Source organism: Quercus robur, chromosome 5 (genome assembly GCF_932294415.1).
Source record: "Quercus robur chromosome 5, dhQueRobu3.1, whole genome shotgun sequence".
NCBI lineage: Eukaryota > Viridiplantae > Streptophyta > Magnoliopsida > Fagales > Fagaceae > Quercus > Quercus robur.
In genome coordinates, this window is record NC_065538.1 from 81,977,230 (window position 1) to 82,004,906 (window position 27,677).

Here is a 27,677-nt window from a genome sequence, read left to right on the forward strand (position 1 = left end):
TCTCTCTGCCTTACTTTGCCCTCTTCGTAAGTCTCTCTACTCTCTGTCTTTTTTCTTTGTCTTCCTTTTCTTCTTCCGCTTCGTCTTCCTCTTCTTCCTCTTTCTTTCTTTCTTTCTTTCTTTCTTTCTGGTTCTTCCTCTCCGTAAGTCTTTCTGTAGTTTTGGATTGTGGTTTGTTTTATGGGTAATGATTTTTCTGTGTGTTCTTTGGGTTGATTTCTCATGGGTATTGGTTGTTTTGATTTGGACCGAACCTGGGTTGATTCTCATGGGTCTAATTTGGGTTGTTTTGGTTTTGATTTCTCTGTTCTTTGGTTGATTTCTCATGGATTTGGGTTTGATTTCTCTGTTCTTTGGTTGATTTCTCACTTTTGGTGTGTGGGTTTTGATTTCTCAGGTACCTAAAACACTGATCTGCTACCAAAAACCAAGTACCAACACTGATCTGAATTTTTTTTTTTTACCGAGTGTGGGAAAAAAAATTTCAGATCTTGCTATGAATGGGTATTGTTCCTTTACTAGTTTTGTTATTTGTTTTTGCTGATTGGAATATATAATGAAGTGTTTAGTTAGTAAAAATATATAATGAAGTGTTTAACACTGATTTGAATTTTTTTTTTTTTTTTTTTTTTTTTACCGAGTGTGCTATTTTAATATATAATGAAGTGTTTAATGAGTATAGTTTGTGAATCTGAAATAGTCGAGATTAATCTTAGCTAGCTACTAGCATGTGTAATTTGACTTCTTGTTATACACTAATGAGCTTAATAAGTACCATCTTCAATCTTCAGTGTATGTCTGCTAGGCTTGCATACTACAATACAGGTACATGGTGCATGAAACACAACGTTTACTTTATGGTTATGGACATGGTTTTCAGAACATTCTAGGCTTGTTAGGATAATGAAAGAGAGACCTTTATAGACTTGTCTTTTCTAGATTTCCACCTAAATGATGGCGACATTGTCTTCTTAGAATTGAACAATTACCTTGTCTTATGGAACATGTGGACAAGCCATCAAACTACAAAAATGGACATCGTCTTCTGTATTTCTGCTTTTGCCTATTTTTGCTTACACAACTTTTAGTTTATCTTGTATCTTTGATAACTCTTTCTTTGCATTCACAGTTTTATTCCGCTGATTGAAACAGATGGATATATAAAATTGATTGAAACAGATGAATCTTGTCTAGGTCTTGGTATTTAGAATTGATTGAGCCCAAAACCTAATGTGATGATTGTCCCATGGACCAACTGTAACTATCTGCATTTCTGAGTTTTACTGATCAAAGTGGATGTTTTGAATTTTTGGCACCCTATGCTTTCACTTATGAAGTTACACTTTCCTTTGCCTTTTACCCTGTGGTAATTAAGCATTTGTTAGTTGTAGCTTGTGAATGGCCCTCTATGCTGAAGTTTACTACCAATACTCATTTAGTGCTTATGATGCACTTATTTGTTTGATTTTTCTCTCCATGATTGGAACTTTGTCAAGTGTTTTACTGTATTTATTAAACAGATTGGAACTTCGATTATGATATTGACTTAGTTGGGTGGTAGTTTTTATTCTTTGGATGATGATATTGTAGACATTTGTAATGTATTGGTTTGGGCATAACAATCATTACTATTATATTTGTCTATTTGTCTAAATGATAGGGATGATAGGGGCTTCATAAACGCCAATCGAGATTCAATTTCTAGAAGAGAAAATAATAGTGAAGCAGATAGCAGTTATGAACAGAATTCAGGATCTTTAACAGACCCTGCGATGGTGGTTCTTCGTGATTCCATTGCTAATTCCATTTGGGGGGATAATAATTAGTAGTTGTCTTTTTTTTTATAATATCCTGTAGTACAATTTAAACTTGGGTTATTTGGTATGTATTTTATCATCTTTTTTACATTTTTGTGTTGTACAATTTAAACTTAGATTATTGATATGTATTTTATATGTTTTTACATTTTTATGTAGTACAATTTAAACTTAGATTATTGGTTTATATTTTATCATCTTTTTACATTTTTATTTTGTGCTTCATGTTGATGGAAATTATTTAGATTTAATTAATATTATTATTATTATTGTTTAGTAAGTATATGAAATAGATGATTTAATAAGTATGAAATAAACTCACATCCACAAAAAAAAAAAAAAAAAAGTTTGAAATAAATTCCCTTATATATACATTGTCCTTTTTGGTCATTTACCCCTCAAAAAGCCACTTTTATCAGTTTTTGCCAAACACTCAGCTTTTTCATTATGCACTTTTTAACAGCTTTTACCAAACACTCAGTTTTTTGAAACTCCACTTTTTCATTATGCACTTTTACAAAACTCCACTTTTTCATTATGCACTTTTTCAAAAAGCTGAACCAAACTCACCCTAACTCCATTGCTGCAGCTCCAGATAACTTTTTAGTAGTGCTAAAAATAGCTTTTTAGTTTTTTACCACTACTGCAAATGCTCCCCAATGCTAATACTTGGGTGACTTTTAATTGTGTTATGCTGATATGATTTCATCAATTTTGCGCTCTGTCAACAAATATGTAGTGTTGATTCACGGGTTATGTATGGCCATTGTTGACTAACAATGATAATTTGTCAAGATTTTCGTTTTTATTTTAGTGAGAGGAAGATAAAGTTGAATTAAAATAATTAATGACTTCACTTTGCAGGGGTTTCACGGTTGCAAGTGAGAGGAAGATATGTTTTAATTAAAATGATTAAAACATATCAGGTGAGAGCATTCTCATCAAAGATTGTAAAAATTTTAGCATTTAGACCTTATTTGGATTTTTTTTACATCACTCATCACTCATCACTCATCACTCTTCACTCAATTTCCATCACTCATCACTCATTACTCATCACTTATCATGCATCACATAAAATATCCTATCACTCTACACAAAGTGTGTTTGGCACCATCACTCAAAATTTTCAACTATTTGTGGGCTTCATACCTATAACTTGGTGCAGCTTTTACTTTTTTTTTTTTTTTCCTTCAACCCCCAGTACCCAAACTAACCGAACCTAGTGAAAGAAGAAAAAAAAAAAAAAAATACCCAACCAACGAAGAGCAGTGAAAGAAGAAGAAAAAAAAAAAAAAAAAAAAGAAAGAACTGAGCGAAGACCAAAAATATTATGTGATGAAGAACAAAAAAAAGAAAAGAAAAGAAGGAAGAACGAATTGACAAGAGCGAAAAGGAAGAAAAAAAAGAAAAGAAGAAAGAACAACTAAAGAACAGTGGAGAAGAAAGGAAAAAAAAAAAGGGTCAAAAGTTGCGGCTGACCCTGACTAGTGGGTCCCTCCATGTGTGTTTAATTACCAAAATGCCATTGGAAAAGAGAGTTATGGAAACTGAAAACACCTAAAATGTGTTTTCAGTTTCCATAACTCATCACTAAAAAATCAGATAATTGAGTGATGGAAACAAAAACTGGAAACAGAGTTATGAAAATCCAAACGGACTTTTTAGCCATGGGTCCCACCATTTTTGAGTTATGAGTTATGGAAACAGAGTTATGAGTTATGGAAACTGAAAATCCAAATAGCCCCTTAGCATCTCAAAAAGCCACTTTATCAATTTTAACAACTCATTTTACCATATACCAACATCAAAGGTTCTATATTTTTTACCACTTCATTTAAATATTCTTTTTTTATTATTATTTCTTTCTCTCTTTTCCTCTCTGTCACTCTCAACCCAACAAACTCACACAGACCATCTCAACCTAGCAAACCCATATCCACCACCGAAAAAAAAAAAAAAAAAAAAAGCCCCCCAAACCCATATGTCTATCCAACAAACTCACACTCTTCCATCTCAACCCAGCAAATCACACCCACACCCACTGCCACCAACCACCACCAACCATTGACGGCCACACCCACAACACCACCATCACCATCAACCACAACCACTACCACCAACACCAAAATCACAAGCCCAAAACCACTATAGCATCCACCAATCAGAAAAACAAAAACAAAAACACCAAACAAAAACATCAGATATATGCACGACAACACTGAACGACAATCAAACAAAAACAACAACACAAAGGAAAACCAACATTGAACCCAAACCCACAACAACGATCAACAAATGGCAAAACACCCAACGACAGTTAACACACAGAGGAAAAATCTTTGAATAGAGTCAATCCGAGAGTAGGATCTACATGCTGATCTCCACACCGGTGCTAATTTGGAGCAAAAAGAAGAAGAAGAAGAAGAAGCTTGATGTGAGAAAGAGGAAGATAGAGAGGCAGAGAAAAAGAGAGAAAAGGTAGAGAGAGAGAGAGAGAGAGAGAGAGAGAGAGAGAGATAGTAGAGAGAATGAGAGATCAGAGGAAAAAGATAATATTAAAAAATTATACCATCTTGCTATAGTGTGCTCTCATTTTTGAGAGTGCACTGTAGCAAGATGTCAAAATTAATAGCATTTAGCATTCTTAATGGAGTGTGCTTTTTACAAATTTGATGTTAAAAAACAGCATTTATAACATTTAGCATTCTTGATGAGAATGCTCTGATGAGATGTTAAGTATTATAATATTTAATATTTAAATTTTATTTTACAAACATAATCTAGCAAGTTAAATTTTTAATGCAAAATCTAATAAGAAATACTTCAAAAAAAAAAAGGAACATAAACGTAAATTAAAAAAATAAACTTAAAATGTATAAAATTATTAGAGCATCCACACTGAGCATGCTAAATGCCATATCTAGAGAAATTTTACCATTTTCACACAAAAATTATGCTTCATCTGGAATTGTAAAACTCAATTATTGCAAATTTTTTTTGCAATAGTGCTACAGTGCAATTCTACTTTTAGAAAACAAAAAACTAATATTTTATTGTGTCAATTCCTCTCTCTGTCTCACATCTCTCTCTCCATCTCTCAATCTCCGATTCTCTCTCTCCTTTCAGTCCTCACTCACTCCCTTTCTTTAGATTCAAAACTCCATAGCCACCATACCATGGCCTGACCCACTGTCACCGGCCATGGCAAACCACCACCCACTCATTATTTCTCTTCTCTCTCTCATTGCAAATTAGTGTGGTGGCATGGAGATCGACATTGGGCTGTGGGTTTGCCGAGGTTTTGTTTGGGTTTGCCATGGGTTGCATGGGTTCGGATCGGCGTGGGTGATCGGTGTTTGGGTGTGGCGTGGAGATCGGCTTTGGGCTATGGGTTTGCCATGAGTTTTGTTTGGGTTTGCCGTGTTTAGATTTTTGCAGGTGGTTTTTGGACGGTGATTTCTGCCTGGTTTGGTTTCAGTGGAAGAGAGGTAATAATTAGAGAGAGGAGAGAGATGGGAGAGAATAGATATAGTTTGGGAATATATTATTTTATTGGGTAAATATATTATTTTAATGAGTAGAATAGGAAAATAAAAGTTGAGATATTGGAAGTGTTGAAAAATGATATGGTATAAATGATAAAGTGAGTTTTGAGATGGTAAAATAGAATTTTTTTGTAAATACCAGATGCAATTGCTCTTAGAGCATCCGCATTGGGCTTGCTATATGCCAAATGTAAGGCACATTTGGCATACAAGCCCAAAAAACGCTAGCGACGAGAAGGCCTTTAGAACTCGAAAATTTCTCTCTTTTCTCTCATTATTTCTCTTCTTTTCTCTCTCTTCCTTCTCTCTTTCTCATTTGCTCTCTGCTCTCTTCAGACCCAAACACCATCCTCCTCCAAACATCAACATCACACATCATGGTGGTTCGTTTTTTTCTGGTGGGTTGCGATTCAGAGGGTTCTGTGGGGTTTTTTTTTTTTTTTTTTGCTGTGACCAGTGCTTAAAGAAAGAGGTGGGTATGGCTGAAGTGGGTTATGAGTCGTGGTTGGGTCTGGTGGTTGGGTCCGGTGTTTGGGTCGTTGGTCATGGTTGGGTCGTGGCTGAAGTGGGTTGTTGGTCGTTGGAGATCGCCAGTGTTTGGGTACAGTGAGGTCATGGCAAGATCGGCGTGGGTCACGGTGATGGGTTTGGTGGAGATCGTCGTGGCATGGTTGGACTTTGGTTCTTTTAGGCTTTGCCTTTCCGATGGTTTTTTTTTTTTTTTTTTTTTTTTTTGTTCTGGTGGGATTTTGGTGGACAGTGGGTAGTGGTGGTGTGGTGGGCATGGTGGAGGCGCGGTGGTGGTGATTGGGCAATGGAGGTGCAGTGATAGAGGTTGAGGGAAGGTGGAGGAGAAAATTGGGAAAAAACAAAAAAAGAAAAAATATATTTTATTGTGTAGATATATTATTTTAATGAGTAGAATAGGAAAATAAAAGTTGAGATGTTGGATGTATTGTAAAATGGTATTATATAATTAATAAAGTGACTTTTTAAGATGGTATAATGGGATGTGATAGCATTACCGGATAGAGATGCTCTTACAAAGTATTTAAAAATGTTAAAAGACAAAAACGTCGTAGTCGTAGAGACATTTTGGTAAATTACTACATTAATAGATGTGGATGATTTAATGGTCAAGTTGCAAAAAGATACTTTTTTGCACGTGGACTGGCTGAGAAATGAGATAGACTTTTAGTATTGTTAAAAGATTGGAATCAGATATGGCTTTATCTGAATCAAAATCCAGATAGACTCACACAAACACCACACGTTCCCACCACCGGCTTTTGCTTGAGTTGAGCTTATAATTGGGGTCTATCCGTCTATATATATACCGTGCCGTAGTTGAGTGGACAATCCACCCATATATGTCACATATACTGATATACACCATTGATTAAAAAACACTAGTTATTTATTCTTATTATTAGTACTAAAATTCTTGGTTTGGATCACTGTTAAACAATACAGCTCAAGGGTCTAGTGTTTAGTGGCCCGTGACGGCAAGATATTCTTTTTCTTTCCCCACCCACCTTCCTTCCATTTGATTTGATTCATCTATGCATTATCGTCCACAAGTTTATTCTTAGATTGATCCTCTTTTCTTCTTCTTCTTCTCCAAAAAAAAAAAAAAAAAAAAAAAAAGATTGATCCCCTTCGCAAAAGCAACATTTGATTCCTGGATTTGATGTTATCATCTCCACTGTTCTGTTATCTTTTTTTTTTTTTTTACCATTTCTTTCATTTGGGGTTGGATGAAAGCATGGTTTTAAAAATTGGACCGGACTGACTTGTTAAACCAAATTAATTGGGAATCAGGTACCAATTTGGTCCAGTAAAACCCCTAAAACAAGCTAAAATTGGTCAGAATCAGTCAAAAACTGGTAAAAATCGAGAATCAAAAGCAAAAAACAGTTCATTGACCGTACTTATTTTTAAAACCTTAGGTGAAAGTAAGTCCTATTCGACCTATCCCATCTCATTTTGTTGTGCCATGAATGTGTATATATAAAACACTCTTGATTTGATCCGATCTAGTTCATTTCATTTGTATCTTCTTCATGTTGAAATCACCTCTTTACGGTGAAATTAATAAACTCTCTTTTTACATAAAGGTAAATCCCACGTATAAGTATCGCACATGTGACTCACATTTATGTGAGAAGAATGTGTGGTATATCAGATGTATAAAATAGTCACACTTATGTGAGAGAGGGGTAGTGAATAATTTTTGCTCATTAGGGATGCCTAAATACTCCAACCTATCTTACATCCCATCCTCAACTTGTCATAAGAAGATTTTCACATTGACGAAGAAGAGGCCAGGATGGAGCACACCTTAATCTAATCCAATCCAGACCCACTTTGCCTTATTGCTGGCCCTATTGTCCAATTATTTATTAGCCGTCTCTTTGAATAGGCACAGGCATAATCTTTTTTTTTTGATGAGACACAGGCATAATCTTTTGTGGTTTATATGTATGTATATTTCATTATTGTCTTAAAATGGGATAAAAGAGTGGTTTTAAATAAGTTCACTTTTAAGTAAATAAATTAATCCAAAATAGTCACTAAAACTTTGAATACTTAATCTTACAACCACAAATTATTTTACAGTATTTTAACAAAAGGCTGATATAACCATTTATTTATTGGTTTTCATCTAAGCTTATTATTAACATCACATTTTAATTTACCAATAATCATTCATCATATAAACAGTATGTAAAAAATTTTATAAAAAAAATTTATACCTCTAGCATTATTCGAATACTTAAGACATTTTAATGGCTAAATCAACTCATTTATAGGATTCTGTTTTTCGGATTCTTTGTAATTTATTGGGTACTATAAATAGAAACCCAAATGATTGGTTGTGTCAACCATAATTGACCCAACTCATGTTTCCTCAAATTATCTTAAACCTAATTTCCTCCTATCCTCTTTAGTCAAATATAGTTAAATATTTTTACTCAATAAAACAACTAGAGAAGTAGTCAATTTTTGGTAGCTATTTTGTTTCAGATATTCTCTCAAGGTCACATGTAGCAGCCTCAATCCTTAGACCTTGCTCGGTTACTTTTTTTTGGATACAAACTTGGTCGGTTACTAACAATTCAAAGAAGAAGAAGATTAAAATTGGGCAGTTAATTATAGGTGAGAAATTAAAAAAAAAAAATAAAACCCCTAAAAATATGCTAGATCTCACGTGGCAACAGCTGTACCGTCAATGTAAATCCCCACTGGGTCCCACATCTCCATTATTACCCGCCAACCCAAACCCAACCAAACCAAAACTTATTAAGAAAAAAAAAACATTAAACCTTAAAATGCAATAGACATTGAAAACAACCTGTCTCTCTCTCTCTCTCTTTCTGTTGCAAATCACAATAAAAAAGAAACGCACTTTTTCTTAGTTCCTTTAGCTGGAGGGAAGAAAAGAAACCCTAGTTGATAATGGGGGATTTGGAAAAGGAAGAGAGAGTTTTTGTTGTTGGGGTTGAGAAGAAAGAGGAAGCAGAGGAAGAGAGAGAGAGGTTTTTAGAGGGAATGGCGGTGTTGGATTTCGATATGCTTTGCTCAACGGTGGCGTTGCAGACTCAGCAAGGAAAATGGAGGAGCTATGAGAATGTTTCAGAAGAAGAAGAAGGAGGAGGAGAAGGAGGTGGGGTCTTTAGGATGTGGGAAGGTCAAGTTCTTGATTGCTTTGAAGACCGTCGTATCGCTCTTGAATCAGCTTGGTCAGTCAGTCTCTTCATTTTTCTTTTTCTTTTTTGGTTTTGGAAAAGGGTTTTAAGGGTCTTTTTGTTTTGATGGAAAAATGATTCCCAGAAAACGTTTTTGTTTTCTCGTTTTTGGGTGTTTATAGAGAAGCTAAATTAACAATTTTGTGGTTTAAAAAGTACCGATAATGGAAAAGTTTGACAGAAAATGATGCCCTGAAAGCTATTTTGGGCCTTTTGGGTGTTTGAAAAGAGGCAAAAATAACAATTTTGTAATTTAAAAGAAGAGCTAATGGAAATTTTTGATTTTTAAGTTTTTTTTTTTTTTGGGGGGGGGGGGGGGGGAAGAGAGAGAGAGAGAGAGAGAGAGAGAGAGAGAGATTATTCATGGGTTACTTTGGGTTTTTGTTTTTGAGCTGGCCCAAGGTTCTGGGATTTCTGAGATTAATATGAGAGTAATTAAATGATTATTTTTATTTATTTTGTGTTTTGAGTATATAGTGTTTGATTTAATATTTTTCTTTTTCTGTTTTCTGGATTGGATAAGGTTCCTGACTTTTAGATTTATTTGCATCTCTGTCTCTCTCCTGACTCGTTGAACTATATGATTTTGTTTTAGTCAAATAAAGTAGTAAGTCTATCAATTTAATTCTATTTATGAATCATGCAAACAAAAATTGTTCCTTTTGTGGGTTAGTTTGTTGTTCTTTGAGTTTGTTTCTGTGCAGGGAAAACTGAAAAAAGTGGGCAGATTAAAAGCTTTGCTATTTATGTTGTGCTTTTAACTTCTTGAAATGGCATAGTTGCTATTAGGATGAGATTTTGCTTTTACGGATTGTGGACTGTTTCTTTGTTGTTTGACTGCTTTTGAACTAATCGGGGTAATTTAGTTATGATTGTGTGTTTGATAGTGTATTTGATGGTGCAGTTGTCCATGCTATAGATTTGGGAAGAACATGAGACGAGCTGGTTTTGGTTCATGTCTTCTTCAGGTAAATTTGCTGACTGCTTCAAAACAAAATAGCAGTCATGGAAATAATATTTAAATATTAGCGTTATGATTTCAGGAGGGTGAGGCAAGTCATGTTGACATTATTTGCACTTTTCTTTGCTCATCCAATTGAATTATTTGTCCATTGGTGTACTTTGAACTTCTAAAATTGTTTTTGTTTTTTGCCCTTTTCTTTTGGCGCTTCTGAATGTTTTATTCTTTCAATGAATTCTAATTTTTTCTATTTTCTTTTGCAGGGAATGGTTTATTTAATTTTCACCGTTGGTGCCCTTTTCAACTGGATGGCCTTTATTGTCACCAAGCATCACTCCTTTCTATATTTGGCAGTTGCTTTTACCATTTCCATAGGAACATATTTGGGGTTTTTCCGTACGCAAATAAAGAAGAAATTTAACATTAGGGTGAGCACCTTTTTTCCCCTGTAATTGTTTTTGATGCCTCACTAAATGCTAGATTTTGGTGTGTATATATATATATATATATATATATATATATATACACACACACTCTCATTTTCTTGTCACCATTACAATCATGTTATCGGTTGTGCAATGGTTTATAAACATCCACATTGTCACCATCAGCGGGCATTTTTAGTTCTAAATGATCAATATTTAGGAAAGTAGGATTTATCTTTGCAAAATAGTTCAGCATGCAAAAGCTTCAGAAGCTGTAGAAACATACTACAGCTTTAATTGTCAAGAATATTAGGCTTGTATTGATTCATGAAAGTGAATGAATTGGGTTCTGAATAGCTGTTGAATGAACTGTGGATAGCAAACTTTGATAATTGAACTGTTGAGATTGAATGCCTAACAATGGCCTGCCTCATTCAAAATTGGGGGTGGGGGAAAATTGTATAATATAACTGTGATGACAAAATGGAAATTGTTGTTATCTTTCTCTCCATTTGCAGAGGTTTTAGGTTTGTCACTGATTTCACCCACCAGTCCTGTTGAATAACAGATTATAATCTCTCCATACATCTTTTGAAATGAATTGACAGCACATACTTCCCTGACTTGCATTTGGGTTGGTTCTGCTTAGAAGTTTGTAACCAAAAGTTGGATATGATCCAGGCCCACTATGAAATGCATGCATTCATTATATGCCTCTGCTAACTTTTATTTACAGCATGATGAATGTTTGCTCTTATCAATTCCACTTTACTTTTCCACCTAGTCACAAATATCTGTGGCTAGAAGTTTTAAGACATGGAAGTTATTAGGTATTTTGTTTGGTTGGGATGGTATGTAAATATTATGGTTGTTTTTGGGTGTCTCATATCCCATGTTTCTTGTAGAGGATCTTAACAAGAACTTTCTATTATGTAAATTTTGATTGAATGTAAAATAATGGATGATGAACCATCCTTTTGATATGTATTTGTTTCTGATTTAATTTAACTGAGCTGCAGTCATGGAGAATGGTGGGTTTTTTTTTTTTTTGGGGGGGCGCCGGGGGGCGGGGGGGGGGGGGGGGGGGGGTGTTAAGACCAATAGAATTTTCTTGAACTTTTGAATATCTTCCTGACCTTTTTTCTGTTTCTATGTGAAATTAATTAACTCGTAATGGATTTTTGCTACCTTCTTACCAATGAGCTATAGCTCAGTGGTACTTCCTCCCCTTAAAATAATGGGATGGAGGGTGACTTCATGGGTTCAAAACCCATTGGGTGAGTGCATGTGTAACTTACCAATCAATTTTTTCTTTTTGGCTACTTTCTGTGTCTTCAGCTCTTTTTGTTGCTTTTCTCTGCTGTTACTGACATTATTGTGGTAAAAATAATTGCTTTCAGGGCAATGACAGTTCCTTGGATGATTGCATCTACCATCTAATCTGCCCATGCTGCACATTATGTCAGGTGCTTTTCTTAGCGAAACCTTTGTCTACCGAACTTGATAATCTTGCTTGTAACATGGACCATTTATTATTAACCTATCAAAAAAAAAAAAAAAAAAAAAAATCGAAGTCAAAAAGGCAATATTAGAATAGAACTTTAAGAAAACTTGGTTTCAAATTTTGTATTCCTGGAAATTTATTAGAATTCTTGTAATATGGAGCAGGAGTCTAGAACATTAGAGATGAACAATGTAAATGATGGCACTTGGCACGGTCGGGGTGACACAATTTGCATAGGAGGCCTTGGTGAAGGGAGCAATGCACTCTTCGACTTACATCCACCACAAAATGTGGTATCCACCAAGTCTCCTCAGCCTTGCAGCATGCAAAAAGGTACAAGTGGTAGTGATCAGTCATCAACTTGAGAAGTAGGGTAGGGCTTTCTGAAACATTGATCTTCCATCCCAACATTGGCGATACCTATGAAGTAGGTGTTCATTTCCCATAAAATTTATTTCCTGAGAGAGGAATGTTATGAAGGCTGCATCCCACAAGCTAGTTTATATTCAGAATTTGGCGGTAACCACTTTTGGGATGTAGAGGTTCGCTGCACGGATTTAAGACTTCAGCCTTTCCCGATCTGGAATGCGGACATGTTACAGAAAATGTGACGAGGAAGGTGTTTGTCAGTCCAAGTGCATATGGGAAACTTTGTATTTATGTAGTTTGGGGGGTTTTAGATTGACTCCCTGTTGTTTATGTACACTTCTTTAGTACTAAGTGGTAGATAATGCTTTCTCAAAAAAAAAAAAAAAAAAAAAAAAAGTGGTAGATAATGTCATCATTATTGATGAGTTTTTATTTTTTTTTTATTATTTTTTAAATTAATTTATTTAAATTTTTTTTTTCTATATTCAGTACATCTTACTGGGCGGGTTTAAATTTGTATTTTTATTGGTATTTTTTTAATTCAAAGGGAACTCAATGATTCTGAAATTCACACATTCACACATATTTAACCCCAAAAAGGAAAAAGAAAATATCTATACGGTTGCTTAATTAAATGTAAAAGAAAAAATATTAAGGGGAATTAATTTTTTATTATTATTATAAAAATGAATGCTTAAAAGGCATCGTTTGATAACAAATTTAGACAAAAGATTGATTTATTTCAACATAGCCAAAGAATTTTGACTAAAACGAATCCTTGTTACTGTAGGGATTAATTTAATGAGTCATGTTAACGAATGCTTTTAGGACAATGATTAATAATCAATTTTAAGAAAGTTTTGACATAACTTTTATGGGAAATGAAAAAAACTGTCAAAATATTAATTTTATTTTCTTTTCTTACAAAAACTTTTTCTAAATGGATTGTTAACTATTACCCTAAAGACATTTGTTAGCATTTTCCTAATTTAATATATGAAATAATTTAATATATGAAATAGAAGTTAAAGGTTAAATTGAATTTTAGTCAAAAGTCTAATATCATTAAATCAAAAAATTTCAAAAGCATTCTCCATATAATATGTGAATAAGGCAGTGCCTACTGCCTATGCTACTCTCTGAACAATTTCCAAATCCATACCATTATAAAGGATAAAAATGAAGAAAAATAAAACCAAAGATAAAAGAAGGAAGAAAGCCTTTGAAATTACAAGTTAAAGATTTATGGATTGAGCTTATTTTTGCTAAAACTGAAAACTGAAACTGAAAACACTGTAGTGAAATAATTTTTAAATGTGTAAATAGTACTATGAGACCCATTTTTAATGAAAAAATTGCTGAAAAGTGGAATTTGTGAGACTCGTGAACAGTATATGAGTACACTGTTCATGGAAGATTAGTCAAATGTTGCGGCTGACTAAAAAAAAAAAAAAAAAAAAAGACAAAACGCGAAACCAGAAACGCAGACGCAGCTTCAGCTCAATCCAAACACATACTCAAGAGAAAGGGGAGGGGTTATGGAAAGAAAGCACGTATGTCTTATTCCAAGAGCCAATCGTAGTTGCAACAGTTTATTATCTTAATTTTTAGAAGAGAGAGGCGATGTCCATTCTTGGAAATCATGGAAGCTCCCTGTGAAATCAGTAAAGAGTCCATCAATTCCTATCTTGTTTATCCAGTAATCATATTCAGAATATGGATCTTGGTGAAAGTTGAGGTGAAGGAAAGAATTTTCATTTCTGAAAGTATATGGGTGCACCTGAAATGAGAAGAAAGAACTTATTATCAATAATGCTTAATGAGTTTCCTAACAAATATCAGACATCATGCACCAACAATGTATATGCACCTGTAGGCCACGAGCATGTGCATTGGCAACAAGGTCGGTAACTTCATTCAAATAATTGTCTTCTGTAGTAACAATTGTATCCTTCCAGGGTCCAATCCCAACCACATAGTTTCTTATGAAATCAAGATAGCTATCTGAAGTAATATCATAGTATGTCTGCACAAAACATTTACTCAATCAGGAACACAATTAAAAAAGCTGAAGCCATGGTAGAGAAAAATTTACTTCATGCAACAGAAAATAGAGAGTGACTGCATCAAAAGTACAACTTTGGAGCTAATATATCATATAGAACAAAATTCACCTAAAAGATAATTTAAACATATATCTAAACTAGGGCCATTTAGACACAATTCTCAATTGTTCTGAAACCATATTGGAAAGTATTTTCTATTATCAAATTAAGCTATTAATAGCAAAAAGGTCATAGCCTTGAGTTCCCTATCAAATACAACACTACCCCTCATAGATATTGACATAATAGTTATGCTACCCAATTAAATAAAAAAATTGCATAACATCCCTACTATAATGCCAGCCCCATATATATATATATATATATATATATATATAGTTAAGATGCTGCTTTTCATAAAGATGATTTCTAATGATTATGGTCACTTTGTTACTTTCGGCACAAAATGCTGACATGGTAAAGACTGCTTCTTTGAATTGAAGTTCCGGACTTTACTCCTGTTGCCTTGAGTTGAAAAGTGAAAAGTTACTACTCACTTTTACTATTTACTGTTACTGTTCACTAAACTTTTTCTACCTATATAAGGGGGATGTCCCTTATGTTTAGACCCAGAATTTTCTTCGAGAGTTTTCTTTAGAGAATTCCTTCAGGAGAGTTCCTTTTCAGCATAGTTCTCTTCTTTAGGATTTTCCTCTAGAATTTCCTCTACTACTTTCCTACAAATCTTGTAACTAGAACTAGTTTCAAGTCTTGTACCTGTTGAAATCCTATAACTACTACTACGGTAAGTACTGTTGTTTATTTTCAATAATAACTACTTTTAGCTTTGTGTTTAATATACTTGTTACTACCACCTTCTTGGCTGGTTCTATTTTAATTATTTTATTTTCAAATTGCTGCTACTGCCTTCTTGGCTGGTTTTACTTTGATAACACAGCGCTGAAGGTGGAAGCACAACAAAAGAAATATATATATACACACACACACGTCAGTGGCAACATATTCATGCTCAGAAGTTATATATTTTCCAACTTATTTGTTATGTTATACAACAAATTATAGAAGTTGATCAGCTGGTTAACAACAAAGTCAATCGGATTTTCAGAATGAGAACAAAGAACAAACCTGATTGGTGTCTTCTGTTCGTACTGTCACATCATCAATTAATAAAATTTTGGGCAAGTCAGTGAGGTCTGCAGTATAGGTGAGTGACGATGGAGCAAAAGACTGGACAAAGGCAGGTTGCTTCAGCCATTCTTTTGACATATATGAACCTTTGTATCCATATTTCGTTAGTGTCTCCACAAACTTATCTTCAAACTTCTTCCCATCTGACCATTTGACCTGTTGTACAAGCTTAAATTTGAGAGTTTGTAGAGGTGTTGGCTACATAGTTTATTGATGAAATATAAAGGAGATACATGATCACTATCTAATTTATTCAAGTAAGCCCACATGAGAGCACCAAAAACGTATGAGTTGAATTGATATAGCTTTCATGCTTCCAAGTATGATGATAACACAAGGAAAATCACTTACATGCTTATTGATAAAAACTGGATTCTTTATCTCTGGATATATTCCAACAACTCTTTGTGCATTCAGTGCAATTGATATGTACTCTTCGAAGGTGATAATTGGAAACTTCCCTGGAAAAAAGATGATGAATTGATACATAAGAAATTATAGTCAATCAATGAGATAGTTTTAGTACTCTTAGGATTTGTTTGGATATCGCTTTTTGTTAAAAATTGAAAACTGAAAATACTGTAATAAAATAATTTTTAAATGTGTGAATAGTACCGTGAGACCCATTTTTAATAAAAATTTTGCTGAAAAAAGAGGTTTGTGGGTCCTATGTACTATTCACAGGACCCAAGTTTGGATGCAAACGCTAGACGCATTTGCTATCTAAACGCACACTTAAAAAGAATTTACATACATTATTAATAATGCAGACATAGAAGTTACTTATACTCTAAATCATCTTAATTCAAACTAAACTCAATTAACCTTTTCATATTATATTTAACCAAGTTATGGCTTTTCATTTCACTCAAAAACACAAGAATAAAATTTAAAAAGGTTTTAATGAGTTTAAACTTGCATTAGGCAGTTTGGACATTGCTATCACGAAGCCAAGAGTTGTGCAAACTTCCTAGCAAAGAAGGGGATTTCTCAGGATAGAGATTTTATTTTGTATGTTGATCCTCCTATGGACATTTTAGAGCTTATACGCTCGGACAGCATTGGGTTGTATCATAACAGGCTCTGTCCTGATACTAGGGAAATTATTCTGTACTTCCGGAGTACCATAAATACGTACTCCCTTCTCTCACATGAATGGTGGGTCCCACTAATTAAATTCATGGTAGGACCCACCATTCATGTGAGAGGAGAGAATACGCATTTATGATACTCCAGGAGTACCTAATAATTTTCCCTGATTACTATGGTTTCCCCTTAGTTTCTTTAATGCATTTTCCTGTTTATCAAAAAAAAAAAAAAAAAAAAAAAAAACTTTTACCATGTGACTATTATATGAAAGAGAAGAAAGCACTACAAGACAAGACGTGACAATTAATTATGTCTATGAATATTTTTATTAAGTAATTAATAGTATTTAATAGAGGAAACCAAAAGCATACTTAAATTAGAGGATATTAACAGGTGTAGCTTAAGAAAATGTATCATATTTACTAAAAGATAGAAGGGAAACGAACCATTATATTGTTGATCTCTAAAACTGAATCGTTGATTCACCCTTAGTAACTTCAATTCTTCCAGTGTAAAATCAACTACACAAAATCAAAGTTAGCTAGAGTTAGATTGATGAATTGTAACTTATGTTCGAGACAATATATGAAATAGCTTTGATACATACCTACAAACCACCCAGTCATGTTCACACCTTGGAACTCATAGGTTCTTTTTCGATCAGCAAACTGACTAAAGTTTGCAATATTTGTTCTATTATCAAGATCAAGTGTTACATCGTGGGAGCATATCAAGGCACCATCTTTAGTGGCGAGGATGTCTGTTTCTATGAAATCTGCCCCCTCTTCGATAGCTCTCTGTAGTGACCAGATAAAGTTTTAGGACCATTCATTATTGCACAGAAAAATTACAAGATATAAAATGATACATAAAAATAACATAAAATTCCAATTTGGGAACAAATTCATGGCAGAGCACAAAAGGAGGCAGCTTGGTAACATAAAATCCATGTAATTTGGCAACTCTTTAACTTGATATAATACATTAACAGCGTTATTTTATAGGCCTTGTATAAAACATATAGAAGATGAAATATTAACAAATGAGGAATCTTAGCCAGAACTCTAGGGTCTGTTTAGTTAGGCATTCTGAGAGCTTAAAAGAGCGTTTTTTAAAACCCAAAACTCTGTTTTTGCAACCATAACTTGTAACTTTTCAACAAACGCTAATTTTAAACTCAAAACACCGTTTTCTAACAACTTATACAGTGCACCCTCAATATCAAAATACATGTAGATAAGAGGCATACCATGTATGCAGCCGTAGTTTCTTCAGGAAACTCCCCATTTGCACCTCGATGAGCAATGTTATATGGCCGAAATGTTTGTAGGGGCTGTTTATCAGAATCATGTAATTTGCTTGGGAGTGGTCTTCCAACACATCCCCCAATAGTTAGCAGAATTAGAAAAGGGACAAGAACAAGGCCTGTCAAGTGCACAACATCAATGTTCAAAATAATTTTCTTCAAGCTAAAACAGAATTTTAGCTTAGACTATTTTATCCAATTCCAAAATAAAAGAAAGAAAATAGAAACAAAACAATGTGATTAACTTAGCCAATCCAATGAAAGAAGGAAAAGAGAAAACAAAATTGAATTTATGAAAAAAAAAAAAAAAAAAAAAAAAAACTTACTAGACGAAGACATTTTGCTTTTTCTTTCCCACTTTAAAGAAATTGATTGCGTAGTTTGAACTGTGTTCTACATTTATATAGAGCAATTTTGAAGGGTCTGTTAGCTGTATCAGTTGTAGGATTTGATGGGCTGGATGTTAGGAGTATTCCTTTATTTTTGAATGTTAGGAGCTTTTTATAGAAGAATGTTATGCCGACAACATTTTCATACCAAATTATATGTGGTAAGTTGTTAGTTCTAATTTAAATTCATAACTGAAATTACCTTTTTGCTCATTAGTAAAAATCCACTAATAACCTGCCATTTAAAACTTGCTGTGAAAATGTTATGAACATAATTTTTTTTTTTTACTCTTTTTTTTATAGGATATATATTTTTAAATAGTTACAATATGTTACTAAGCTTTAAGGATGAAAATGTACCAATTAAGCTACAAAGTACAAACCCTTTAAACTTTTTTTTATATTTTTATATTTATAGGAGATGATAGGAAAAGTTATCATGTGTATTGTATTGTATCTATACTATATATAAGAGGATTCCCCTCTTTCAATTAGATTTTTATAAGGTTCAAAAATGCGCTCATTAATGAAGGGTAACTTCATTTAGAAATAGGGTCAAAATCTCAAATAACAAATTTCATTTTGAATTCAAAAAAAGAATTCCTAAGATTTAGGATTTCATTTAGAAATAGGGTTATAAATCTCAAATAACAAATTTTATTTTGAATTCAAAAAAAGAATTCCTAAAATTTAGGATTTTTTTCCTTTCATGTTCAAAAAAGAAATTACAGTTACTGCTTATCTCTAAAGTTTGTCATTTTTATTTGTTTGAAAAATAAAATATATATTTCTAAATATAATAGATGCAAATTATTAACCTTTATCTAAAAAAGTAGAAGCGCCTTTGAACACGCGCGTGAGCGTGTGCTCAGAGGCTAGTATATTATATTAAAATTCCTAGGTTTTTTGTTTATTATTAAAATTCCTATGATTTGTGTTCATGAAAGCACCAAAACTGTGGCCATGGGCGGCGTTACTTTATGTTCATGGGGTTCAATTGAACTCCTTGGCTTGATTTTTTTTTTTTTATTTAAAATTTATATATAAATTTTTTTATTAATATAATTTACTCCTGAAGATATGTTTGTACACTTTGGCTTAAATCTTGCACACCTTAACCACATATCAACTCAGCCCAAAATCAAAAAATAACATAGATCACAGGTCTCTCTAAGAGTAAAAAGAGAATGTTTGTAAGTCGTAGATGTCTCTTTTTATTATAAATTTATATTATATGTGTGTGAGTGTGTGTCTAATACTGATTGTGTGTGTTATTTTTTATTATGTTATTTGTGTGAATTATGATGTATGTGAATGTGTGTTGTGTACTACAAATATAATATAACTTTATATAAAATAATTAAAAAATAGGGAGGATTTGTTATATGTGTGTATATTATTATCATGTTATAATAACTTTTTGTTATAAAGTTAGTGATTCAAGAACCAAAATAGTAAAATTAGTAATTGTTTAAGTATTTTATTAGTTATGTAGATACTCAGTGTATTATTTATGTATGGATGAATGTGGCTGTGTGGGCCAATTTAATACAGTGACAATGGGTTGAGTTTTGTTATTTAATTTGAAATAATTTTGTATAAAAATAATGACAAATAGATAATGACAACTTTATAATAATTAAAAATGTTATACAAACTTAATAAAATAAAATGGTCACACTTACCAACATTAACAATAAATAATGAGAATTAATAATAAATTATATTGTAAAGATTTTAAAATATGAAAACTCAGAAGAAAATTGTAAAACTTTATATATTTGCATTTTTTTTTGTCGATAACTCAATATATTCAAATTATTTTTTTTTATTAAATTTTGTTTGGTTCAAGTTTCTTAATGACCCTCCCAACAAAATTTCTAGAGCTGCCATTGACCGTGGCTGAGGCGTGTTGAATAAAAATCCTACTAGAACTATAACTCTTCCACCTTAGACTAGTTATAATATGTAATCTACATCTATACTATTATCTTTATTCCACGTCTACTATCTATACTTATATAGATGTACTTTATTGAAAGTAAAAAAACTTATTGATAAATATTCTTACTAGTTACTATGGCTTTCCAGCCTTTGACTCAAAGTTTTGAATGCCCAAAAATATCCTCACATTCGCCTAATGATATTCTAAAAAGTTTAATCACTAAGGTCAATTAAGTAAAACTACTCATTTCCAAAATCCTAAATTTTAGCCTCTTTTATTTCTACCCTTTTTAATATTTAAATTTACATTCTCTTCTTCTCAAAAAAAAAAAAAAAAAAATACTTTTTTTTTTTTGAATTTCCAAAACAAAATGACCGCAAGTTTTCAGCTTCTAAAAATTTTGGGTAACTACCTTCAAAATGTTTTGCATTTCTTTTTTCTTTAAAAAATTATTTTATAAACTATTAGAAAAATTTTAAAACCAATAATAAATACATTTTGACTCTTCTAAAAAAAAAAAAAAAAAAAACTATGTTTGACAGGTCTCTCTCTTAAAAATTACTTATGTAAGCGGGTGTAAACACTTAGGCCCAACTAGACTGGAAAGCTTAAGTAATATGGCCCAATGCAATTAATTTATTAGAGAGTGGGCTTCCGAGGTCAACCTTGATCTGCTTATATGGTTTTAGAAGATAGTATATGGAAAAATATAGCATAAGGTACCAGAGGGTAGCAAGTTCTTTGATTAACACTTTCTCAAGATAGGCCGAGGAACATAAGTTCATATAATATTCAAGTTTGAATTACAAGATAGTTCTCCACATGAAGTATTTCCTTCCAGTTTTTCGTCCCCTATTTTGAAGGGGTTTCTTTTCTTTATATATTCAGTTGAATTGCATCCTAGCCCTTCATTTGTATAGTCATTAACATTCCTTTGGATACTTGTCTCATCAACATTTTGCTGGAAGTGGAAAAATGTGTTGCAATCTATGAGGATATTGTTCAGGAGTCATTCCTTCATTAATGCAGCCAGTTTAGTTGGTGTATTACATTGAATGTGGAGGTGATGAATACTTTATTTGGATTTCTCTTCTTCTTTGCTTGCATGTCTCTACTATCTTCCTTAGTATTTTGTCTTCTGATCAATGCAAGTGGCCTGCTTGAAGTAATTTGAGGAATGCTTGCTCTTTGGGCTCCTTGGGGACCGACCTCTTCATCTCTCCTTCTCGGATTCTTATCCATGCGTCGAGTTAGCATTGTTGTGTGGGTGGGCCTCTCCATCTCCTCAAACTGGGCCCATGGGCTTTATTCTGTACTTGGACCCACAACTTAATAAATTAGCACTCTAAAAAAGGTAACTTCCATGATTCAAAATACTTTTTTCCCCCTAAACAAAACCATTTTTCTATTTAAATTAAAAATTCAAACTTAAATTAACAACATATCAAAAATAACATTTACTATCCGAAATACTTATAAATACTCACATTTTACATTGTTTCTTATAAAGCAGTTCAAATTAGTAATTAACAAAACTTTGTTGTTATTATTATTATTATTATTGATATTTTTGGTTTTTCTTCTCTATATAAGATCGATTGGGTAGGCTCTTTTTATCTCATCTTATTTGGTTTCAACAAAATGAATAAATGAAAATGAAATTAATTAGTCTTAGTGTTGAACTCAGTTCAATAAATTTCTTGGCTTTCCAAAAAGCGAGAGAAATCTTTAAACTTCAGCGAGTGTTTTAATGTTAAATTGATACTGCACATAAGATTCTTAAAAACAAAAACAAAAAACTAGTTAATACTTCACACAATACTCTCACAATGCAAAGGTTGTTAGCAACGCAATTGCCACTGCCTTGGCTTGCAAAAATTGCCCATCATATACGCCAATATGGGTTGGTGTCCGGCGGGACCAAAAGTAATAAGGAGGGTATGTACCACTATTCTATTAGATTAGTAATAATGAGAAATGATATGTCCATAATATTTTCACAATATTTTTATAATAAATTCTAAGTGGCAGATTGTTACTGGTTATTATTGTTTGGGCAAAAAAGTAATCTTAGTGTTAGGTTCAAATTTTGAACTAATATCAACTAACCACCTATGATTTATTATGAAAACGTTGTGAAAATGTTGTGGACGTAGCACCTCTCATTAAATTATCATCATTCTTAAAAAATAAAAAAATATGTGGAATATACTATATAAGTAAATTTTTAATTTTTTTAACAAAAATATTATTTTAGTCCCTACATTTTAGGGTCATATTCAATTTGGTTATTATTTTGGTAGCAGTCAATTTGGTCAATGTTATTTTCAATTTATAATCAATTTGGTCTCTATCATTACTTCCAAAATGTAGGAACCAAATTCACCATAATCATTAAAAAATAAAAATTAGATAAAAGTCCAATGCAAAAGTTTCCTTAAAAAAAAAAAAAAACACCACATGCAAAAATTCTAAATTTCTAACTTCCTTATAATTGCTTTTGTTAAAACTACTGTCAACATGACTCATGTAAAATTTGAAGAGAACAAGAATGGTGGGGTCGGTTGGAAAATCCCTCATTTCACCCTTTTCCCATCCATTTTCCTTTTCTTTTTTCATCCTTCCTCTTTCACCCCAATCAAATATAATGTAAGAGTTGAGCTTAAGTTATATAGGTTGTAACTTTTGTGAATGTTACACTCCTTAATTAATAACTTTCATGTTTTCGGAATTTCAATATATATATATATATATATATATATATATAGACATATACACACACACACAATGCTTGAGTTAATTGATCAAATGGTAAATAATATTAGATTATCATAAAATTTGGCCTATATGTATTAAGAACATAAAAAATATGTAATTTAATGGTGAGTTTTAAAATATCAATTAAACAAAAAATTATTAACTAGCATAATATGTACTGCAATTGTTCTGTTGGCACTTTGATTTGGATGGTTATTAGGGAGGCATACAATCCCTCCAGATTTTCATTGTCAAACTTTGGGGGAGTGGATCATGCATATGATTAGTTCCCCCGAAAACCAGTTGTTATCCTTAGATTATTTGGGAAATTGCAAGTTAAACTCAACACATAGAGCTCAATGCTAGAAAATTTGGGCCAAGCAGAAGTCTGAGGGTTTTTTTTATATTTTTTTTTATGGTAAATATGTCTGAGGGTTAATAAGAGATAGCAGTCTACTTTGCTTGGGATGTTGGTATTCGAGATGCCCATTTTAAAAGTGACTCACTTCTACTATTTGATTCTATTAAGGGTTTGAGTTGCCCACCTATGGCCATCTCTAATATTGTTTTTGAGATTTGCCATAGGTTACAAGCTTTTCATTATGTGCAAGTTTCCCACGTTAGGCAGGAAGGTAATAAACCTGCGCATATTTTTAGCTTAATATGTCAAAGGGTTAGATAGTTTTGTAATTTGGGTAGAGGAGAATCCAGTTATCATTGAGTCGACTTTGGCTCAAGATGTATTGAATTTATCTTCATTTTAATAAAGTTACTAGTATTTTTTTTATTAAAAATAAACAAATAAATAAAAGGGAGATAGTAGTTAGGGATTTTATCCAGAAATATTGGCTTCACAAACATAGTGATAGAGAAATTCTGGTCACTTAGAGATGACCTCAAATTAGCCCATGGTATGCTGATTTAAATGATCATATTAAAAGTGGATGCCAAATCAGTAAATATTCTAACATCTTCATCTAATGCAACTAACCTTACCCATGTAGTAGTGCTTTAAATTCTGATTGTAGATCACTTCTCTAATTGTTGGTTGATGCTTGGGGTGTTTATTACCCTAGACTCTATGTTATTAATAATGTTATTAATTTTCCTTTGTTTTGTTCACAAAAGGTAAGAACATATAGATAAACACCTAGAGATCATTTGGGCTTTGGGAGGACATTGAGTGGGTATTGGTATGTATCGTGTTTTTTTTTTTTGATAAGAAACACTTGCATTGCTGAAAAAACAAAGAAACTACATAACATCTTGAAGAAGAGCTTGTTCAAGAAAACAAGGAGTCTCTTCTATCCAAACTAAAAAATCATCGACACCTAAAGCATGCTTAGCGAGAAGATGGGTTGGACAATTGCCTTGCCGGCGTACATGAGAAAAATCAACATGAAGAAACTCATGGGAAGTAGCTACAGAACCATAAATCATAGTAGCAATTGACGAAGGTGGGGGGGAGGCCTCTAAAAGGGCATTGAACACCACCAAAGAATCACCCTCCATAATGAAGTCATGAATCAGCAAATCCTTAGCAAATTGCAACCCGACCTCAATTGCCTTTGCCTCCACTTCCACTGCACCAAGAGGGAGTCGAAGCTTCTTGTTGCAAGCTCCAATTAACGAACCATCTGAGTCCTTGATGATTACACCAATGCCCGCTGACTTCTGAGCAGCAAATACGGCACCGTCAACATTAATCTTATACCTACAAGGCGGAGGAGGCATCTAGTGAGTTTGGTTACTTGAGCTCGGTACAGAGGCAGCGCAAACACCTTCTTGGAATTTTGCCAAAAAATCCAACGCACTATAAACCACCTGTTGACTTGATTTCTTGGTACCCCCAACTCTGATCTTATTCCAATTATTCCAAATTGCCCAAGCCACCATAACAATCCGTTCAATCTTGGTCTGCTCCCAATCGGCTTCCATAACCCCATACCACAACATATCCATAAAAGAATGAAAGTGGACCCGCGAGTTTGATGGAAACAGCTTCGACACATCCCAAACTTCATGAACAAAGGCACAATCCCAGAAAATATGGCTCAATGACTCTACATCTGTATGACATACTTCACATTGTCCATCTAGCAACACCTTCCTTCTCATGAGGTTCTCTTTGGTGGAAAGAATGTCCTTACAAGCTCTTCATGCAAAGTGGCGAACCTTAGGAGGAATAGCAAGCCCCCAAAGAGTCTTCCAAAAACGTTTTAGCCTACTACCATCTGAAACAGCCCCCTTCAACCCTTCTTCCTTCATATCCATAGCTATCATGTAGTCACTACGGATAGAGAACCTACCATTCGAAGATGGAGCCCAAACCAACCTATCCTCAGGTAAGTGAGAGCTTAGGACCAAACCCAAAATTGCCTCAGCCTCATGCAGTAAGAAAACATCCCAGATCAACTCAGTATTCCAAGAACTAGTGTCTTGATCAATAAGCTCACTAACCCGAGCTTTAGCTCCGAGCAGAGAAGGTGGTGAGATCACCTTATACGTCGAAGAAGTGGGAAGCCATCTATCTTGCCAAATTCGAATGCTCGTCCCATTACCCACTTGCCAATGAATCCCATTACTCACAATACTTTGGGCTGCCATGATACTTCGCCAGGCGAAAGACGGATTGCACCCCACCTTGGCATGAAGAAAATCACAGTTAGGGAAGTAACAAGCTTTAAAGACTCGAAACAACAAGGAATCCCTACCCACTTGAAGTCTCCACCCTTGCTTGGCCAAAAAAGCTAAGTTGAACTGTTTAAGTTGCTTAAAACCCATACCCCCTAAAGACTTAAGAGTACAAAGTTTGTCCCAACTAATCCAAGCCATCTTCCTCTATCTTTTTTCTGACCCCACCAAAAATTCCACATCAAGCTCGTCATCTCCTCACAAAGCGAGTCTGGGATCTTAAAACAACTCATAGAATATGTTGGTATTGCTTGGGGCACGACCTTGATCAAAATTTCTTTCCCCGCCTTAGAAAGAAGCTTTTCCTTCCAACCTGCCAACTTCCTAGCCAGTTTTTCCTTAATCTCCTTAAAAGAATTTTTCCTGTTTTTCCCCACTAGCGAAGGTAAACCCAAATACTTCTCATGCTACTTGATAACTTTAGCACCAAACATGGACTTTATCTCTTCTTGGACCTTTTGAGCAGTGTTACTACTGAAATATAAGGAAGTTTTGGCCCTATTCAATTGTTGACCTGAAGCCAATTCATAGACATTTAGAACACACAGTAAAGAGTCACAATTCTCAATGGAAGCTTTATAGAAAATTATACTATCATCTACAAAAAATAAATGAGACAAAATAGGATCCTTTCTACACACATAAACACCCTCCATAATCCCATCAATGACTACTTTTTTAATCAAAGCTGAAAGACCTTAAGCACAAAGAAGAAACAGATAAGGGGAGAGAAGGTCACCTTGGCAAAGCCCTCTTGAAGGAGTGATATGACCTCACGGCTTACCATTGATTTTGATAGAATAAGTGACTGATGAAATACACTGCATCATTAAGCTTCGCCATTGAGGGTGGAAGCCTAATTTCTCCATAATTTTATCCAAAAAAGCTCATTCCACTCTATTATAGGCCTTACACATATCAAGCTGCAGGGCCATTTCTCTTGTTTTCCCTATTTTGCGCTGGCTAATGTGATGCATAGTTTCAAAAGCAACTGGAACATTGTCAGTAATAAGTCTGCCATTGACAAAAGAGCTATGAGTCTTATTAATAATAGATGGGAGTATTTTCTTTAACTTGTTAGCAAGTGTTTTAGCAGCCAATTTGTAGATCACATTACACAAGCTAATAGGTCTAAATTTAGTAACTCTTTTTGGCTGATTAATCTTAGGAACCAAGACAATATGAGTGTCATTAAAATTAGGGGGGGGGGGGAGGAGATACCAAAATTGAGAAACTCAAGCACAGTTTCAGTTACTAAATTTCCCACTGTAGGCCAAAAATTCTGATAAAAGAGAGGGGGTATACCATCAGGACTTGAAGCCTTTAAAGGGTACATTTGTTTGAGAGCACAGTAAACTTCCTGAGGAAGAAACTCCTTCACTAGACGCCCGTTCATGTTCAGAGTGACCTTGGTTTGGACTGCATCCAAGATTTCTGAAAAATCCGTGGGGGAGGTGGAAGTAAAAAGTTTGGAGTAGTAATCCTCAAAAACCTTAGCAACAGCTGGTTCATTATCTTACCAATTCTCTTGCTCATCAAAAATGCCCTCAATAGTATTTTTTTGAAACTGGGAAGATGCCTTTACATGAAAATAACTCGTGTTGCGGTCACCCTCCTTAAACCAATGTAGTTTAGCTCTTTGCTTCCACATCAAGCTCTCCTTTTCTAGCCTACAATTAAGCTCAGATCTAGTCTCACAGATACTCTGAATTACACCCGCATTTGTTGGCTGCAATTCAAGACATTCCAACCGCTTTTAAGGCCTAGCAACTTCCTTCCCTACATGACCAAGCTCAGACTTGTTCCAAGCTTCTGATTTTGACCTGCACGAGTTCAAACATGTTAGAATGGGATAAGGGGAAGTGTCAAC

At 33.8% G+C, this 27,677-nt stretch overlaps 2 protein-coding genes and 1 pseudogene across 2 annotated transcripts; 1 reads left to right on the forward strand and 2 right to left on the reverse strand.

Moving 5' to 3' along the window:
* The first annotated feature begins 8,680 nt into the window (after positions 1 to 8,680).
* On the forward strand, positions 8,681 to 12,940 carry LOC126727374 (uncharacterized). The gene is made up of 5 exons (XM_050432986.1): positions 8,681 to 9,108; positions 10,019 to 10,082; positions 10,339 to 10,503; positions 11,901 to 11,966; positions 12,169 to 12,940. Exons 1-5 carry the CDS (start codon positions 8,825 to 8,827, stop codon positions 12,367 to 12,369), a joined length of 780 nt encoding a protein of 259 aa, XP_050288943.1. The 5' UTR covers positions 8,681 to 8,824; the 3' UTR covers positions 12,370 to 12,940.
* Positions 12,941 to 13,868: 928 nt separating this feature from the next.
* On the reverse strand, positions 13,869 to 24,847 carry LOC126728828 (glycerophosphodiester phosphodiesterase GDPD6-like; annotated as a pseudogene).
* Positions 24,848 to 25,231, reverse strand: LOC126728829 (uncharacterized). Its single transcript, XM_050434591.1, has one exon. The coding sequence runs from the start codon at positions 25,229 to 25,231 to the stop codon at positions 24,848 to 24,850; it is 384 nt and encodes a 127-aa protein (XP_050290548.1).
* Between the last annotated feature and the right edge of the window lie 2,446 nt (positions 25,232 to 27,677).

Bases quoted from the DNA above. Each gene is read 5' to 3' on its own strand.
- LOC126728829 (XM_050434591.1), bottom strand. From the start codon at position 25,231: ATGAGAAGGAAGGTGTTGCTAGATGGACAATGTGAAGTATGTCATACA.
- LOC126727374 (XM_050432986.1), top strand. From the start codon at position 8,825: ATGGGGGATTTGGAAAAGGAAGAGAGAGTTTTTGTTGTTGGGGTTGAG. The intron at 10,504-11,900 runs GTGAGCACCTTT...AATTGCTTTCAG, and splicing joins AGAAGAAATTTAACATTAGG to GGCAATGACAGTTCCTTGGA. The intron at 11,967-12,168 runs GTGCTTTTCTTA...AATATGGAGCAG, and splicing joins CATGCTGCACATTATGTCAG to GAGTCTAGAACATTAGAGAT.